This window comes from Nematolebias whitei, chromosome 22, assembly GCF_014905685.2.
Source record: "Nematolebias whitei isolate Nwh7 chromosome 22, NemWhi1, whole genome shotgun sequence".
In the NCBI taxonomy this organism is placed as follows: domain Eukaryota; kingdom Metazoa; phylum Chordata; class Actinopteri; order Cyprinodontiformes; family Rivulidae; genus Nematolebias; species Nematolebias whitei.
The window spans coordinates 12,771,577-12,791,205 of record NC_056519.1 but is presented as its reverse complement, the minus strand read 5'-3'; the positions used below and the strand labels follow the sequence as shown (position 1 = coordinate 12,791,205).

Here is a 19,629-nt window from a genome sequence, read left to right as displayed (position 1 = left end):
TGTCTCAGCGTTTCCACATTTCTGGCTTGTTCAACTTGTTGAGGCAGAAAATTAGATAAATAAAGATTACAACAACTCCTCAGCATTGTTTCTGTTTTGACCGGAGATGGATAAGTTCCCATGCTTATGTTAATTAGCGCAGTGGACTTCCAAAGTGACTTCCACGAAAAGGTCACCAAGAGCTGATTAAGAAGTAACAGAGGAAGAAAGAAGCTGTTTGAAAAAAAAAAAAAAAGATTTAGGAGAGATGTGACCGCAGATAACGAACAAATAAAAAACATCAGATTGTATGTAATTATTTCAGGCATGGACAAAATCTCTTCAACATTTTCTAAGACTAAAAGCAAGAGTTCAAGAGTTTGTGTCTATGAATGACATTATAAGCAAGTCTCTATAGAGCTCCCCTGACAAAATAATTTCCAACAAAACTATCCAACAACTCCTTCTGCACACAAATAGCTTGGGTTGCATCACAAACTTAAATCAGTCTAATGGTTGAGTGCAAAGTTAAATTAAAAAAGGAGAGGAGCTTAATGGAAGTCTGCTTTTGTGATTCATTAACAGCACCCCCACCTATTCCTTCATCACTGAGACGTCCGGATGTTTTCATTTACGTTTGAAAAAAGACTATACTCATTTTCTATTCTATCCATTAGAGTCCAAACAACCACAGAATTAGTGCAATTAGAGGAGCATCACTTAAAGCCTTGCAGGTGAGCACTTGACATTGGGTAAACTCGGCAGTCAATTGGCTCGAATTAAAGGCATAAATATAATTTTATTTTCCTTTTTTGTTGTTGTTGTTGTTTCTATCCACCCCTTTTCATAAAGCCATCCTGAAAGCATCCAGGAGAACAATATCAACTTTGTTCCATTCTTGAGGATTTATTGAAATCGTCTGTTTTCCCACTAAATCCCTTGGCAAGCGTCTTGTCACAAAACATATTGACTGGCATCCCTTGCTGTTAGCCTGAAGTTTAAAGCCCAAAGTGTCCTTGGCCGTCAAAGAGAGGGTTCTGTATACATCCTGTATTGATCGTGCTCCAGAAACTTCAATAACCTTCATGAGTTCTGACAAAGCTTCGGCCGCAGCCACTTTCTCAGCACCGAACTCCTGCTAAACAGCGGGGCTTCCCACCTGGAGCTGGCTGCATGCAGTCAATCATTTGAAGGCTATCTTGTTGACCGAGGGAAGGAAGCGGAAGATGCATGTGTGCTCACTGGAAACCTCTGTCCTTGTTGAGTCCCCAGCATGTTTTGTGACGCAAAAACAATCATGCATATGTGTATTATTTCACAAAAGGAACTTGGAGATTGCTGTTTTAATATTTTAGCATTTGCTGAGGTCTGCTGAGGCTGTAATATATCAGCTACATAGAGGGGTTAAATCTGAGAAGACTTTACAACACCACGGACATGGCAGACTTCACTGCACTCCAGCAAAATGTAAATATGATAGTGGTTTAGAAGGCAGACTGAATGTGACACATTGATTAAAATGTTGGGTAAGAACAAGGGAGCAGTGTGTGTACTTCATATCTAATTAAAAGAGGCTTATTGTCTTCTGGCTTCTCTTTGGCACATCAATTTGCTTCGTTTGCGATCTGTTGATGAGCCCAGAAAATACTGAAGCCTCTTGTATATTTATGTGTCGTTGACACAAACATGACATTGCCTTTTGTGTTGCTTATTCTAAGTCAATAAAGTGATTAATTTATGAAAAAGATTTAGGTTAAGATAAAAGCTCTTTGATCAAAACAGCCTGTTAAAACTAAAATATAATCACAAGAAGATAGTGCTAAAAGTCTGAAGACTACCTGTATAAACAATCTTAAGAGTTTTGATTCCTTTCCTTTTTTTAAAGTTATGTAAAGAAAAATCTCTTTTTAGTCATATTCACATCTCATATAAGATGAAATGTTAATGAACCATCTCTATAATCCAAGAATCACTTCTTTCAGATGCTAGATAATCAGCATCTATGTATATTTTCAAATGCATTTTCAAAGTTCCTTCATGTGAAAACACAGAGCAACTCATTAAAAGTACAATTTGCACTCTGGTCACATCCTCCATGCAGACAATATACGTGGCTGGCAGTCAAATAGCCACAAATCCTTGTAGAATGCGCAAATGGCAAGCTAATTAGTAAACTTTCAGGCCTCAGACCAAACTGGAGACAAGGTGAAAAGGTGATGGATATGAGCAGCTACAGACACCACATGCCAAATATAGACTATAAAACATCTAATGGGTGATCTTAATTATGAGTGTGTGTAGAGAGGTTTATGAACTGTGATCTTTTGTGAACAGTCTTATGTTAACTTGCAACTTCATACATAAATTGAAAGTTGTTGTTTTTTTATAATTTTACTGAGAATAAGTGAGTTTGATCAACTGTCTTAACTGAGTGATTGCATACATTATTTGTGAGAGGGGAGAGAAATGAAAAACATTGAGGAAAACCCATCCCAGCAAGCAAGTGCGATTCCTGGGAGGGGGAGCAAGAAAAAAATGTGCAATCATGGATAAACAGAGTAGTAAGGGAATGCGATGGTGCAAGCTTGGATATGTAAATCCATTGATGGTGTAAATAATCAATAGACATACACATATTTAACAGAGGGCAACTTGAAAATGTTTGAAGAGGCTTAAAAGCACTCCTTCCAACATCAATACCTCTGATTACCATCCAGTATTTTATGGTTTGAATCGATACTTCCACACTGAAATGAAAAAGCAGCAAAGGTATCTTGAGCATTTCTGAACAGAGATTAAAACTGCTACACAAATTCTGCCTTTCAAAAGCTTGTTTACCCACTCTCCATTCTAAACCTACCGGGCCGCAGTCGCACATTGATGAAAGCCAATTCCCTGCCAAGGCCTTGTAACTGGGCGCACCCTATGTTTCTGTCAGCTCGTGCATCTGTCTGCTGGTATGTCATGTGTAAAGGTCAAGCTGGTTTCTCCACTTCTCAAAGTGAGCGTAGGGGAAAAAAACACTTATCAAAAGGTTTCTGTGGATGTCAAATATGTGAACTGCAATATAAAGCATGAACAATGCAGGGATTCAAATAAATTAGCTGCAAATGGGGGGGAAGTATTCAGTGAGTGGTAAAAATGCTCTGTGAAAAGTCAAAGGATGGAATCCTTTAAAAAGTTTTCTTACCATTTTCTTCTATTAAAAGTTGTACAGTAAATATGCAAAGAAAAAGTCAAAGAAAAATGAGTAAGCATAAATATCATTACTAAAGTCAGGCCAGCGTTAGTTCTAAGATTTGAGATAAGAAGTGGCTCAGTATCCAATAAAATCTAACAGAGCTTCTGTGGGAGCAGGAGGAATTTAATTTCTCTCATTGCAGATATGTGACTCTGTAAAACAGAGTGGGATAAATGAAGGGAGTGAAGATGAGTGTGGGAGTTGTGAGAGAGGGAAAGAAAAGCCAGATAATAAGATTAAGGAGGAAATTACAAGGACCAAGAGGGGTATGTGGAAGGTATTGGGAGATTGTGATACAGAGGCAGCAGGAATGATGCTAAAGGAGGAAAGAGCAGGGGGAAATGGAAACGCAAAGTGGGCGAGAAAGAGAAATGAACAAGCAGGACGAATGGGAATAGAAGGGAGGAATGGATAGATGAGGGTAGGCCTTCATATTGATATAATCGGACAGAAAATAACACAAATGACTGAGTAAGAAAACTTCATTTCACATAATGAGTATTCTAATCAAGAGATTACATTATCTCACATGGCAGAGCCGAGGGAGAGTGAAGCCACTGGCAACTGCATATTGGCAGTGGTCACATACTGGGAATGGCTTCATGCCATCTACAGTATGAATACAACAGAGCAATTACACTACATGTCTATGCATGACTAAACCCTCAAAATACACACATAGCCTAAAACACAAGTGAATTTGTGAATTTATGTGTGCCAGCTGGAAAACGCTCAAGTTATCTGAAGCCCAGTATGAGTTACCGAGTTCAACTGTGGAGACACATTTTCTACTTGTTCCCCCTTTTCAGGATTTGTAAAAACACAGTGCTATTAATTACCATGACAACAATTGATGTGCATGTCAGCTCTCTAAGAAAGCTTGTTTCCTCCTGCAACTCATTCACCTAAACAATACTGTAATGTGATTTCCTTTTTATGTTTAGTAAATAAAATAAATGCAGAATCAGTAGATATATAAAAGTCACTTTTTTCTTCTTCAACATCATTCAGTCGAGTTTTTTATCCTTTACAAAATGGTGCCAAAAGAAATGTTTCAAAAATCAAGAACTTGCAGTAAAAGAGCATCACTGCGAAAAACCATATTTTTAGGTATGAACACATACGGACACAGACACACACTCAGTCACACTCACCAATCACTATGAGAGCAACAGCTGTCACAAATTTTCCTCTGAGAGTCACCGCAGGGTCAAATTAACAGCTGCTCATCTCCCTCAGCCAATCAAACAGGGAGTGGTGGGGGGATCAACAACCATGCATAAATGCATGCCAATTAAAGATCTTAAATTTAATCCACACAATCAAGCCTTCTTTGTCTTAGTATCTAAATACAGTCATGGTAAAAAATAAACTAATTTCTGTTTTAGTTCTAAGGTTTATTCAGTGCATATTTACTAAAATATTTTGGATTTTTGCATCTTAAGTATAGGGATGATGATCTGAGGTGAACCTGAATGGGTGTCTCTAACATTGTAAATAGGATTGTACATATGAGTGTGGTTGTATATTCTGTGTGGGTGTATATATGGGGATAAGTCAGGTTGTATTGGTGAGGTGGTTGGAATTGTGTGTGTGGGTGTGTAAATGTGTTTATGAGAGAGTGTAGTTGGACGTGAATGACTTTGGGTGTGGGTTTACAACTCTAGAATTTATCATGGGAGTAATGTTGGATTACTTTCTGCATTGTTTCATAATGTGTGTGTATATATATATATATATATATATATATATATATATATATATATTTGTTGTTTTCCTTTTCTTCCTCTCATGGAATCATAAGACTCGAAAAACCAGATGGGTACAAGGTGTAACTATGGAGTATTGGAGAAGGGGTAGGATTAAATAAGTTTTACTTCTTCCTACCCCTTTTCAGACATGTTAAATGGGATTTGTATGTGAGCATGTACATGGGTATGTGTACGTGAATAGGTGTGTGCACATTGGGTGTGTGTTCAGTCAAAGCAGATGCATTTGCTGATGTGGGTTTGTTCTGCAAGGGGTTCTGTGTGTTCAAATGTATGTGTATATGTGTAGGAATATACCGTATATGTATGTATGGATGCACAGATTCATATTGGTGTTGATGTTGATACACCATGTGTAGTGCAATGGTTTTTGACAGGACTGGAATGAATCAATAAATAAATAAATACATCTTAAACTAGAATAATCAAACCTCAGTTGAACAACACACCATATTACACTACTGTATGTCCTCCTTTAGTTAGGAAAAACTGTGTTAAAAAGCAGAGTCACCTGTGACAAACTACTTTTTCTGCTTCCACAGAAATAAAAAATGCAAAAAGCATCTAGGTGCTGGTAATGTGTGCAATTGATTAAATAATCAACAGTAAGTGTGAGCGGCTATATGAAAGCAGAAGATCTGGCAAGTTTGTGGGTCTGAAGTGTTCAGGTGTGTTAATGCTAAAAAACATTATGCTGCTCCGTGACAAGGATTTCAGAGAAGCAAACATCGCTGCCCATTAATCTGAGAAGGGTTATAGGAATGTCTCCAAACAGTGGGGAATCTAGAGGGATTATTCACAGAGGAAAATATTTAAAATGGCTGTCAATCTTCTCAGTGGTGGACATTCTAGCAACTTCCATTCAAGGTTGTAACACACAGAGAAACTGCAAAACACAAACAGCTAAACCTCACAGTATAGAGACGGCAGCATGTTAACTGTCAAAGTTCAAAGTTGTGCAATTAGAAAAAAACTGATTGTTCAGACGTATGTGTCGTAGGGGGTAAATTTGCATAGCTGCATTTGACAAAAAAATAGTTTTCTTCAAAAAAAAAAAAAGTGGATAAAACACATTAAACATGTTTTTCATGTGTTAAAACATGGGGTCACGCATGATCACACAAACATGATAAAACTGTTTCAAAATCACATGGAAAATGTGCAGAACATTTTTGATGCATGTGAATTTCACGTGTTAAAACTCATGTCTTTCTTGTCAACAAATGGAATGCTATCAATCACATTACCTCCAATTTCACTATTGTTCATCTACTATAATAAAACAAAAACTGCATCAATTTTAAGAAAAAATATCCATTAAAAAAATTAAAAAAAAACATTTAACTTCCAGATTTTAATGGCAGTTATGAAATCCAAAACTTTGATTTATAGTCGGGCAGAATAAAAAAAATACTTGTGCAAAATATGTTAGGATCCTATTTTAAGATGAAGCATTATAATACAAATAATCAAAGGAATTATTAATTAGATTACTATGCGTTTATGTGACAGTCAGACAGTACATATAACTATAATGTTTCTTTGACAGTAGCTCAAACTAACCTGCAGCACAGTCTGGATTTTAGCAGAAACGTCAGCCTGCTCGTAGAGCTTGATGTCCTCTTCAGGGGTCCCACCAGAACCCTGCGATGCAATCTGCTGCATGTGGGTCAACACAACACTGTGAGCCTGCGCCACTGCCTTGAACTTATCAAACAAAAGCTCCAGCAGTTCCAACAGCAGCCTGCAGAGAGAGCCAGAGAAAGAAAAATTAGAGGGGCAGAGAGCTAGAGTGGGAGTAGATGGGAACATGGAGGAAGACTGAACAGATTAATGGGAAAAAAATAATGTTCGGACAAAATGACATAACAAATAACATTTAGATTATTGTAATATGTGCAAGTTGTGCTTATTTAGTCATACAATAATCATAACATTTTATCTGGATTTTAAACAGGAACAAAGAAAATTAACCACCTGTTAGGAAAATACACTTACAACTACTACAGTAAATTCCAAAACCTTAACAAAAAAAACAACAAAGTGCAACTTTGTTGTCAGCATTTTTTTTCTTCCCCCAGTCCAGTCACTGACCATAAAAATCCATAATTTATACACTGGCTCTCCACATAAGATTCAGATAACAGCAGTACAGTTCCTTCTCAGCTTTTGCTTCTGCTCACTCCTAAAATGAGTTTGATGTATTTGTTTCCATAAAGTGGTGCAAACCTAAAATTTATTAATAGATATTTTATATTACCAATTAGGTTTTACAATTCCCAGTTTTACTTTGCAGCTCCCTGTACAGCAGACACTTCAATATTTCACCCGTGTTAATAACCTAGCACCTGGATTAACTGTTGGAAAGAAGAAGAATAAAAGCTCCCCAACACAGATTCAAAGAAAAAGCCATTCTCATTAGTCCTAAATGGCTGCGGCAGTGGACGAGAGCACAAACAAAACCAAACTGACCTTCCACTTGAGCCGAGTGCTCCACTCTAGATTGAAAACTCACAGTTGCTTCATGTAGTCTAATGCTTTTGCACAGATTTGCTATCCCCGCCTTTCACACAAGGACAGAAGCTTTCAAAGTAAAGAGGGAACACAGATTTCATTAGGTTTGTTTGATGAGAGTTACAATTTGATTTCCATGAAGGTATTACAGTTACTATACAAATAATGACACTGCTTGTTTAACACCACTCATACTTCTATACTTTTGACATTTCTATTGTGCTTTAAATGGTATCAAGTCTACTTGCTGACTTGTGGTAAATTTACTTTCAATGTAATATAAATTAAATTAAATGTGACAATTAGAATAGATTTCCTCTGGCTTGGACCTTTAACCAGAAGCCTGTCAAAGTTAAAAAAGTTGTATTAACAGTAGTTGTTCTGTGGGCAGCACGGTGGCGCAACGGATAGAGCTGCTGCCTCTCAGCGAGAAGGTTGCCGGTTCAAATCCCGGTCCAGGGGCCTTCATGGGTGGAGTTTGCATGTTCTCTCCGTGCATGCGTGGGTTTTCTCCGGGTACTCCGGTTTCCTCCCACAGACCAAAAACATGCATGTTAGGCTGATTGGTAACTCTAAATTGTCCCTATGGTTGTTTGTCTCATTTGTCTCTATGCGTCCCTGTGATGGACTTGTGACCTGTCCAGGGTGTACCCCACCCCTCGCACAGTGACTGCTGGACATGGGCACCGGCGACCCTCGTGACCCAACATGGAAGAAGCGAGTAAAAGATAATGGATGGATGGATGTTCTGTGGACTGCTTTTCTCCTTTAAAAGACCTCAAATATTTTAACTGGAAATCTGCTTAAAAACATTAACCTCAAAATGTTCCTTTTACATCTGAGACTACTTCAAGTTCACCTTTCACATCTCCTCCAGTTATCTTCCCTAACTGTTACCATTCAGTTTTCAGATGCACTTTTTTCTCGGACCTTAATGTTAGCCCTGATTGCTACATTTACTATACTGCCCTCTTCTGCTCCTTGTAAACCTCCATTATTTATTTCTATGTATTATGCAGCTGCTGAAACTTGCAGTCTTATAGCATCTTATATGTGTTGTTTTCAACTACTATGAGTGGACTAATTCATTGGGAAATGGGGACTTCTAACCCACACTTGGCACAGTTACCACTTAAGCCTCGCCTAGCTATTTGGATGAGACTTTTAGTGTGTATGTCCTTTGCTACCATCCTCACACCCTGCATCTATTTGCTGTCTCAAAGGCATCTTTTCACAACTTGTCTTGTATTCTGAGCTGTTTTACCAACCTTTATAAATTGTATTTTACCATTATCAGAGTCTCTGTGCTTTCCTACTATTCAATCCCCACTGTGTGTGACAGATGAATGAGCACCTAAATCAGATATCACCTTTTTCCATACCCGTTTGATTTACCGGTACATGTAAACATTTAATTGTACATGAAAACTTTCCCTTAGAGCAGAGGTGCCCAAAGTGGGGCCCGCGGGCCAAAGTTGGCCCGCCAAGCCATTTGGTTTGGTCCGCCAAGCTGTCTTCATTACTATATTAAAATTTCCTTTGAAGAATCAATGTGTTTACACTCAGTCATTCCAAGTTTAATGATAGATGGAAAGTTGGCCCAATGACTACTGTAATGACACTACACAGCTGGAGTGACTAATTTGTGTATTAATTTTTTAGATGTTAATAATTTATATTTTATTTTGACAGACTTCATACTGTCTCTCGGCAGTTTCTTGCTGCTGAATATTTCCTTTGGCAAAGCTGAGCATCATGGAGGTGCCCATCACACACCCTTCTTGAGCACCCGTAAATTTTAACTCAGCATTAAGAACGCTTTGCAGTCAGAGATTTCAATAATAACCGAGTTCCCATATTTTGTTTCACGTTAATCTACTGTAATAAACTTTTGTAAAATATGCCAAAATGCAGGAAATGTCATCTCATTTATTCAAAATTCATTGGGAGGGCCTGTTCTGTAATGTTCTTTATACAGAATGGAAGGTTAAATAACTGTATAATAAATAAATGGACATTAATTAAATAATTATTTGCATTTCGTGTTGCATTTGGCCCGTGGCCTTCTGATAGATTTTAAATTTGGCCCTTTCAGCGAAAAAGTTTGGGCACCCCTGCCTTAGAGGAATACAGAGTACGATTAATTCATTTTAAAAAAAGAAATCCAAACCAAAAGTGCATTTGACTCCAAAGCCAAGCTATCTACAAAATGTAAACTGAAAAGCATTTCAGACAAAACATGCTCTGAGTCAGCAATTCTCACTTTTCAAAATGTGCACCACTTCCATAAATATTGGGCTTTCCAAGTACCACCATTACGAAAGGGTAAGAAAGCCTAAGCTTGTATTTTTTAAACTTGTACTGAAACTTTTTCAAACAGATTTAAGTATTTGACAGAAAATAAACTGACCAGTCTACTTGAAATGCCAACACTAACATAAACCAACTTAATTAGCTTGTTTTTTAACTTGTAAATATTTGATGCCAATATTTCTTCTGAGTACAACTAAAATGATTCTGAGTACCACCAGTTGTACTCGTATCATAGTTCAAGAGACACAGCCCTAAATGAAGGGATGAAGCCAAGTTTCTAGGGAACGTATAAAGAAGTATGAATGTTTAGCCAGAACTCATTTTTTGTTGGCTGTCAATCACTACACTCAGTGTCAAGTAAAAAGTATATATAAATAAAAAGAAAGATTGAATCTGTGATCTATAAATCAATGTCCAATTTATGGATAAACATATACTATATTAGTTTTGAAGTAGCACCAGGAAAAAGGATACACACCATCTATATAGTATTAAAAATCATTAACTATCAGAAAAGTACAAACATCATATAGTTATCCGTATAAGTGAAGTTCAGACGAACTTTATCACTAACACTTGCACCTAGAGACAGACCAGTCTTCCACATTATCTCCCAGTGGAGGCCATCCTAATCCATATCTTCTGTTCTTTGAGACCTCACATCTCATTTCCCCTCGGGATCGAAGCAGATACAAATGGCTCATGAGAAATAGCAGGGAGCATACTGCTTCTAACTAACTGGCCGGCAGTAGGAGTGTGCATGGTTCATTTTAGAAGGACAACAGCAGCATCAAAATTAGATTACCATTAGGCTGCTCGTCAGTCAAAGATCATTAAATGACTGTAAACAAGTGCGCGATGTGCTGAGTGAATGCGTTTGAAATATTAAATGTGCCAGGTTGCGATGCTGCCACACAAAAATTGATACAGAAATACTGAACACAAAAACACAGAGCAGAAAATGTTTACGATAATTACTTTGCTGTTGGAGGCTAATTATCTTCAGTGTTGAAAATGATTGTTTAACCATTAAAATAAAAAAATACAAAAGAAATCACCTTTTAAAGGATGGACAGAAATATATGTTGCATTCTGTCTACTAAACTGTTTGCTTTTTCAGAAATGTCCTCACTTTAAATAGGCAGTCATTTGACTTAGATTTGATGGCCTCTATTAAAAGATTGCTGTTTCTGCAATACAGCAGGAGAAAATGCCATTAAATCATATGCAGTGCATATGAAATTGAGCTATTCATTATCAGTGAAGCATGCTAATAACGCCTTGAGTGTGTGGAATGCTGTATGAAGTATATTTGTGAGAGAAGAATGTAGAAGTTTGATCACTAAGGAGGTGATTGGGAACATAAACCTGTAAGGCCAGGCTACACACTGCTGTTTAAGCTATAAAGAGTTTAAGTGTTGCCTTCTGGTCTGCAGTGCTATAAAATATAGAGTGCAATATTCAAGACCATTGTTCCCTACAAGTGGTACATCCAATGGGAGTTTCCATAGCAACAAGCACTGACTTTAAATTGAAGTGAACATAGGGAAAACAAGCGGTGTATGCATCCAAATACGAACACACACAAAGTGTTACATGCTCACACACAAACACATGCAGGCAAATTCAAAACAATCAGTAAGGAGTAGAACCCAAAATGAGCTACATGGTGGCCTATTACACTGAGGTCAGATGAAATTCAGCAGGCAAAGGGAGAAACAATGCAGACAAGGCTGGGGGGGGGAAAAACATCTCTGACAGAAAACAAGAAATTCCTCTTAAATGGTTCAGGATCAGTGGACTGAGACCTGTGCTTCTCAGGACTGCAGACTGCATGTGTACGTCTGCAGAAGCTAACGTGAGTGCTTTTAAAACGTGATGGTCCGATACGGCAGGTGAGAAATTGTGTGTCTATGGGTGTGTTTAACCATGACATGTCTTTGTTTAAAGCAGCAGAGGATCTGTTTTCATGGTCTGAGGCAGGTGTGTCTCCTGCACGAGCCTTTGTTGTGTTTTACATTTGGTTGACTGTCAGACTATGACTGCTGGGGGACTGAATTTAAAACAAGTTGTCGGCAGCCTCTACAGAAAGCTGTTCATATAGCTACTAAACCCACTGCAGTCAGCATAGTATTATTGATACAATAATCAACTCTAGTGTTTTGGTAATAATCTACAGGGAGAAAGTCATTTTCAGTACGAATCAATAAAAAGAATGACCACTTTTTACTCACCAATACCGAGAAACTGAGCCTAATGGGAATACCTTAAGTACAAAGGAATCTGACAGGCATCAAAATAAAACTGATGGAAATACAAGGGCAGCTTTATTAAGGTATTTTTTAATGATAATACTAATAACTGTATACTGCTGTTACTAACATTGCCTTTTTTATATTGCAAACTCATTCCTATCATGATAACATTTTAATTCATTTTTAATGGTGGCTTTCATCCTTTAATTTAACTGCTCTTCACAGATATCTAATGACTGCACTATACTTTTAAGTATTAACCTCTAGTTTAATTTTTTTTATCTTCCTTTTTAAAAAGCTCTTTTCTCCCACAAAGCTAATCATATTTAAGTGTTGTGTGTGTCTGCTTTTCAGCACCTTGGCTGGCTTTCCTGGGCCAGGTTTTCTCCCCTCTGGTAAGCATGGTCTGCAATCTGAGTGGTAGATCTCTTGACGATCTGTTTCAGCTCGGGCTCCAGTCGGTCCATTATGGCTTTGATTGTTCCAGGGAGTTTCTTCAGTTTGGCTAGAGCCTGAAAAAAAAAACCTACAATTAAGACATTCATTAAAGCCAAAGTCTCACAGAATTATAACCAAATAGAAATAATGAGGTTGTTTTAGCTAGTGAAGTATATTAGTAAGACGTGCACCGTGATAAGGATGCCCATAAATTCAGCACTGTTTTCTTCTGGATCCACCTCTGAAAGATCTGCATGGCTCAGATCTCGAATATCCTGTTGCAGCTCACGCACTAAAAAAAAAAAAAAAAATCAAGCACAAGTGTCTATGACAGTTTATTACCAAAAAAAAATCCTCATTTTAATTGCAAATACAAACAAAAGAAACCTAAAATTGTTGTGATCGTTCCTTTTCACTATTTATTTCATCTTTCTTTTTTAACAATCTAACACATTGTTGTAAAAAAATAATGAATAGCCTTCTGTGTATTAATATCCTTTTATGCCCACACACCTGCACCCCCAACCCACCCCCAAGCTCTCGGCAGCTGACTTAGCCACATTAGCAGCTAAATTGAGAATGGCAGTATCGAGTGATGCTCTAATTTCCATTAGATGGGGCCTCCCAATTCCCCATCAAAGCACGTTAGGAGAGTTAATGTTTATGGCAAGTTAATGGACTTTGGGTGCATTTCCTCTTTTCACCCATTCCAACTGCAGTTTGTGTAATAATTATGACAATTACGATCTACAAATGAGGTGCTCTAATGCTATTAAACAAAATGGAAAGCAAGGGCTCTGATGGAAGCTGGTCGCTGTGTCGTGACCACAGTTGTTAACACTATGGTATACAGGCACTCACTGCCTGGAGGTGGCTAATTACCAGTTTTCTGTGTGATATAAGAAAACTGTGGTTGAGCCTTTACTTTAAGTATGAAAACAGGGGAGAACCGAACAAAAACTTAACATTAGATGTCATAACATGTGCATGTATGCTAATGAGCTGGAGTAAAAAATAATGAGTACGATTCAGTCGTGATGGAACATACAACTTGTTAAAGGTACACATGTGAAGTTAAATCAACAGAGGAAAGAAAATATATAAACAATGAAAGCACTACGAATATCAGTAATAAATAATAGACGAAATATGGCACAAAAATGTTTACTGCTTGAAGAAAACTTTGCCAAAATCTAAGAGGTATGTATAGCCATCTGCAATCCACAGATCTAAAACTGGTGAGTAGTTCACTTTGAATGCCAAGAGTGGGTGGTGGAAAAAGTATCGAGCTTTATATAAAAACTCTGTAACATCGAGGGAATGCCAAGTTATTGCTGGATTAACTTTTTTCATTATCTTCTTGTTTGTGTTCTGTGCTCTGCCTGCAAGAAAAGTAGCGCTGACTCTACGCCCCTACAACCAAGAGAGAATTCATACATTTCTGAACACAGTTAAGGTTTGTTTTATCAGCCTCTGTTAAAGTTCTGGTTACCAGTCTGAGCATAATAAATGCAGCGCCCCTGCTGCAAATGCAGAGACACTGGATGACTAATGGGTACACGTAGGGGGCATGATGATTATAATGCAAGCGAAGAAGATGGATATTATGATCATAGTTGAAGATGTTATGACATCTACAGCAAGGGAGGAAAAGTGGGTGTTTGCCGGTGTGCACGCTTTGTGTCTATGCGATGAATTTCACGTAAGATGAGTTTAGTCTTTTTATCAGTCTGGATCAGCAGTTTTTATTGGTAATAACTTGTGCGGGTGCAACAAGGGCGTCAGAAGCATCCGTAATGTGGGGGGGATGTATAGGTGTGTGTGCGCACATGCGCGCAAAGAAGTGTACACTAATGTACAAAAAAAGAGCAACATTTCGCCAAGATTTCCTTTAATTCCACACATTTAAAGCATGTTTCTCACCAAGTTTGTGTAAATTCAGCTGTGAGTTTTAAATACACTTTAATACAGAGCGTCAGAGTTTTAAATACACTTTAATACAGAGCGTCAGATCGGCACTATTTGTGTTTATAGAGAAATAAAAAAACATCACCACTGGTCTTTTTTTACTTGTGTTCAACACGACTCATCTAAATGATGTTTCTCATGAAGCTTGAGGACAATAAGGTGCGAGGTTTTAAAGATATTTCAACTTTAATGCACCTGAACACACAGCGTCTCTTACACCTGCAGCGTCACAGTTACTGCTAAGCTAAGATGCTACAGACGTAGCGCTCCTCTCGAGCATCCTCCTAACATGAATATATGTTTATGATCAACCCCCCTGGTCAGCAACTGCACGCACTAAACTCGCTAAACTGGCGAGCGAGCAACACAGAGGTGTCTCCATCTCCTCCACCTGTGCGCATTTTCTGCCGAAGCAGGAGACTCAGCACCTGCTGTCTGAACAGTTTCTGCTCTGTGTGTAGAGGTGGAGGTAACCAGGAAAACCTGGAGTGGAGTTTTAGTGGCTTGAGTATTCTCCTATTAATCAAGTGGAATGGATTTGTTCATGAAGAAAGAGAAACTGCGCCGCCTGAACTAATGTTTCATAGTAAAAGTGGGGGGGGGGGGTCCAAATGCACGTTTTTTTAATGTGGGGGGAATTGTCCCCTTCACATATAATGGTTGCGACGCCTATGGTGTGCAAGAAAGATTGTATAAAGTATAACGTTGTGCAAACAGATATAAATTAGGGTGATGGTAATTACTTCATATCGATGAGAATGAGAACACTGAAAAAACAAGTGCAGGCTAAAATGCAAAAGCAATATTTTAAAACTGAAACTAACATAACTTGTTAATGTATAACCCCACATATTTTAATGGGAGCAGCTTTAATGGACAAGTAAATGATGTATAGTATTGATGAACCTTGAAGAGCTAGGAATTTTCTCTCTTCCTTGTGTCATTTATACAAGCAATATATTTTTCCTTCAGTACACCTTCCCCCTTTCCTGATTTGTGTGTGTTTTACCACTGCTGGATCCCGGTGTGCTAAACTGTGAGGAATCCAAAAGCTTGCGTGGAGTTGAAAGGCTGCTCACTTCCAACGCTGGCAATGGAGACGTATCTTTAGTCAGGGACCTGAAGAATTAAATAAAAATGTTTAATAAGATTAGGTAAAGTAATTAATTATTCTACTTTTTGTCACACATATTAATAGAAAGCAATCCTGGAGTAACAGCTTTTGCAAGTAGACACCAGTTTCCTATCTTAACACAAATGCAAACATAGATATGCACTTGCAAAACAAAAACAACAATCTGCTGTAAGAACAAATCACCCTCTATCTGTTTTGTGAGAATGGTGCTGCTTTCCAATGAGCCATTTATCAAGCTCAAGGTGGAAGCAATCCAGGCCCTTTAAGTTAGGCGGCATAAACACAGTGTGCCTGCTAAGTGAGTGGGTTGCATGGAGGCAGGCATGTTGTTAAAGGCAAACGAATACAGGAAGGCCAGGACCTGTCAGGAGTTGACCCTTATTAATAAATCACTGTGCTTTACCAAGCCACTGCCACCATAATTACGGCACCAGCACAGACACACGCACATGTAAAGGAGCTAACAACAAACTCAATGAATGCTGTCCAAAGAACACTAAAACAGCAAATGTGTGTTCAAAGCGTGTGACTGCATTATTGCTAATACTTTATAAAATGAAGAAATGGGCACTCAGGTCACAGTTAAACTTCGCTGTCCAACATTTGAAGTCATTTAAACCCCTACTGATGTCAGACAGAAAAAGTGAAGGTTTTTCTTTCTGACAGTAAAACAAACATGCTTAAAATATGAAATTATACAACATGCACCTTAAAAATATTTTCAGAGCAAACGTTATCAAAACTTTAATTGCATCCCAACTAATTAGTTTAAAGTAAATTACTGCAGTTTGCACCTAACAATAATTAATTTTATATGCTTTTCATCTAATTCATGTGACGCTTCACTGCATAAACATGAAAAGCAACATTTTACAGAAGGTGTTTTGTTTTCCACAGTTAAGATCTTGATTTTCCTTCAGCAAATAATTGACAAGCTACTACTACTACAGCCAAGGGATTTCTGATGTTTGAAAAAAATCTGATGAAGTTTGAAATGTTAATACCATACTTTTCAGACTGCGTGTGTTAAAAACAAAATTTATGACAAAAATTGTTTTGATATAGTTGTTTGCACAGACTTGTACAAACACAACTATGGTTTTACTGAAATCAGCATGTGTCAAACTGTTTTAACAAAAACTGAAAAGTGTGGCGTGCAATATTATTCGGCCCCCTTGCGTTAATACTTTGTAGCGCCGCCTTTTGCTGCAGTTCCAGCTGCAAGTCTCTTGGGGTATGTTTCTATCAGTTTTGCACATGGAGAGACTGAAATTCTTGCCCATTCTTTCTTGCAAAACAGCTCGAGCTCAGTGAGGCTGGATGGAGAGCGTTTGTGAACAGCAGTCTTCAGCTCTTTCCACAGATTCTCGATTGGATTCAGGTATGGACTTTGACTTGGCCATTCCAACACCTGGATACATTTATTTGTGAACCATTCCATTGTAGATTTGGCTTTATGTTCTGGATCATTGTCTTGTTGGAAGATAAATCTCCGTCCCAGTCTCAGGTCTCTTTCAGACTCAAACAGGTTTTCTTCCAGAATGGTCCTATATTTGGCCCCATCCATCTTCCCATCAATTCTGACCATCTTCCCTGTCCCTGCTGACGAAAAGCAGGCCCAAACCATGATGCTGCCACCACCATGTTTGACAGTGGGGATGGTGTGTTCAGGGTGATGAGCTGTGTTGCTTTTACGCCAAACATATCGTTTTGAATTGTGGCCAAATAGTTCGATTTTGGTTTCATGTGACCAGAGCACCTTCTTCCACATGTTTGGTGTGTCTCCCAGGTGCTTGTGGCAAACTTTAAACAACACTTTTTATGGATACCTTTGAGAAATGGCTTTCTTCTTGCCACTCTTCCATAAAGGCCAGATTTGTGCAGTGTATGACTGATTGTTGTCCTATGGACAGACTCTCCCACCTCAGCTGTAGATCTCTGCAGTTCATCCAGAGTGATCATGGGCCTCTTGGCTGCATCTCTGATCAGTCTTCTCCTTGTTCGAAATGAAAGTTTAGAGGGACGGCCGGGTCTTGGTAGATTTGCGGTGGTCTGATACTCCTTCTATTTCAATATGATTGCTTGCACAGTGCTCCTTGGGATGTTTAAAGCTTGGGAAATCTTTTTGTATCCAAATCCGGCTTTAAACTTCTCCACAACAGTATCTCGGACCTGCCTGGTGTGTTCCTTGGTCTTCATGATGCTCTCTGCACTTTGAACAGAACCCTGAGACTATCACAGAGCAGGTGCATTTATACGGAGACTTGATTACACACAGGTGGATTCTATTTATCATCATCAGTCATTTGCCGCACTGAAAGTAAAGGGGCCGAATAATATTGCACACCCCACTTTTCAGTTTTTTATTTGTTAAAAAAGTTTGGCACATCCAATAAATTTCATTCCACTTCACGATTGTGTCCCACTTGTTGTTGATTCTGCACAAAAAAATAAAATTTTATAACTTTATGTTTTAAGCCTGAAATGTGGCAAAAGGTTGAAAAGTTCAAAGAGGCCGAATACTTTTGCAAGGCACTGTAAATAAATAATTCAGTGCTTACCCTGGAACGCGAGCTGCGTTTTTGTCCTTGTTCTTGTGTCCAAGGCGGCTTGTGGACTTGATATAAAGGTGTCGGTGCAGTTCATCAATGAGCACTGTGGGCAAGTAAAGCTTTTTGTTTTTGAGCTCCAGGCGCAAGTCTCCAAGCCCTTCAACCTGTAGCAAGGGGCCTTCTAAAGACTCCACTGCTGACACCTGCAAACAATATGCCAACCAAGACGTGTGTTAATCTTTGCATGCTCAAAGATTACAGACAGCAAAAACTAATAAACTTCACTTGTTGGTACGTTTTGGTTTCTTCAAGTGTTTGCAAGAAAACTAAATATACGAGCTAGCACAGAAGATCAAGTGCAACGAACTTTGATACACTGAGTGTTACGGTCTACTGTAAATGAAGCTGCAGTTGCAACCATTCTAAGAAAAGTGATAGTGGTGAGAAATATGCCAAAACTTTTAACATGCAATCAATTATCTCCAACAAAATTCATAAAGAAATGAAATCAATGACTCAAGTTTGGAGCCATCACACAAAGGTAAATAAATATCCTATATAAAACTTATATTTAATAAAAATCAAAAGGATTGTAAGAAAACAGCATATTTTAATGGTTAAAAAAAAAAGTAATGGCTTCATATTATTTAAGTACAAAATATTTGGCATTGTGTAGATGTCTTTTCAGACTGTAGGGCCCAGTGACTCAGTCTCAGATAAGTGGCAGAAATGAATAGCTTGTTGAATAAACATTGCATTTGAGTTAATGCATTAATTTGACAAAACGGATGTTTATAGTTTTCAGTCTTCTCATTTGCATGCAATGATGCTGAATATAAACCAACTACATCTCCTTCCATAAAAAGATAATTTATGCACCACAGATGGAGCCATGCATCCTAATGCTTGCAATCTATCAATTTGTATGGCAACAAATACAAGTGTCTCTGTTCATATCTATGTTTACTTGTAATTTTGTACATTTCTCTGTGTATTTCAGGAACTAAATGACAGGATAACAGCACTGTTTTTTGTTGGTTTTTTTTGCATAGTCAGGACAGGTCAGAAGGGAGTAGTTAGTAGAGAGAGGATGGGAGAGGTTGTTAGGTACAATAGGCAGGGGGCATGGGTCAAGTATGTATTGATGCAAATGAGAGTCATATTAGTGAGAAGATGAGCTAACGTGCTTCATGATCAGACTCCTTTAGCCTAATGTAATAAATCCCCATGCCTGCTATACTTTGCATGCTCTGTGTGTGCCTCAGATATGTCAATGTATAATTGTATGTGTGATTGTATTTCAGTAAATCACTGAATGTGTGCATCAGGATGGGATGACAGAAAAAGGTTGGTTAACATCATTAGAGACCAGTACTGTCAGCATAATGAGGAAACCAGAGTCTCGAGTGAATTTGTTTGAGAAGAGAAGAGAAGAGAAGAGAAGAGAAGAGAAGAGAAGAGAAGA

At 38.2% G+C, this 19,629-nt stretch overlaps 1 protein-coding gene across 1 annotated transcript in view; it reads right to left on the bottom strand.

Annotated features, from left to right (window-relative positions):
* The window catches only part of exoc4 (exocyst complex component 4), a 125,411-nt gene that overhangs the window by 101,227 nt on the left and 4,555 nt on the right, over positions 1-19,629 (bottom strand). The window contains exons 4-8 of the mRNA XM_037695632.1: positions 18,174-18,367; positions 15,487-15,596; positions 12,701-12,801; positions 12,429-12,583; positions 6,553-6,733 (exon numbers count right to left, since the gene is read on the bottom strand). Of these exons, the coding sequence (XP_037551560.1) occupies positions 6,553-6,733; positions 12,429-12,583; positions 12,701-12,801; positions 15,487-15,596; positions 18,174-18,367 (741 nt within the window). The remainder of the gene's footprint in view (positions 1-6,552; positions 6,734-12,428; positions 12,584-12,700; positions 12,802-15,486; positions 15,597-18,173; positions 18,368-19,629) is intronic.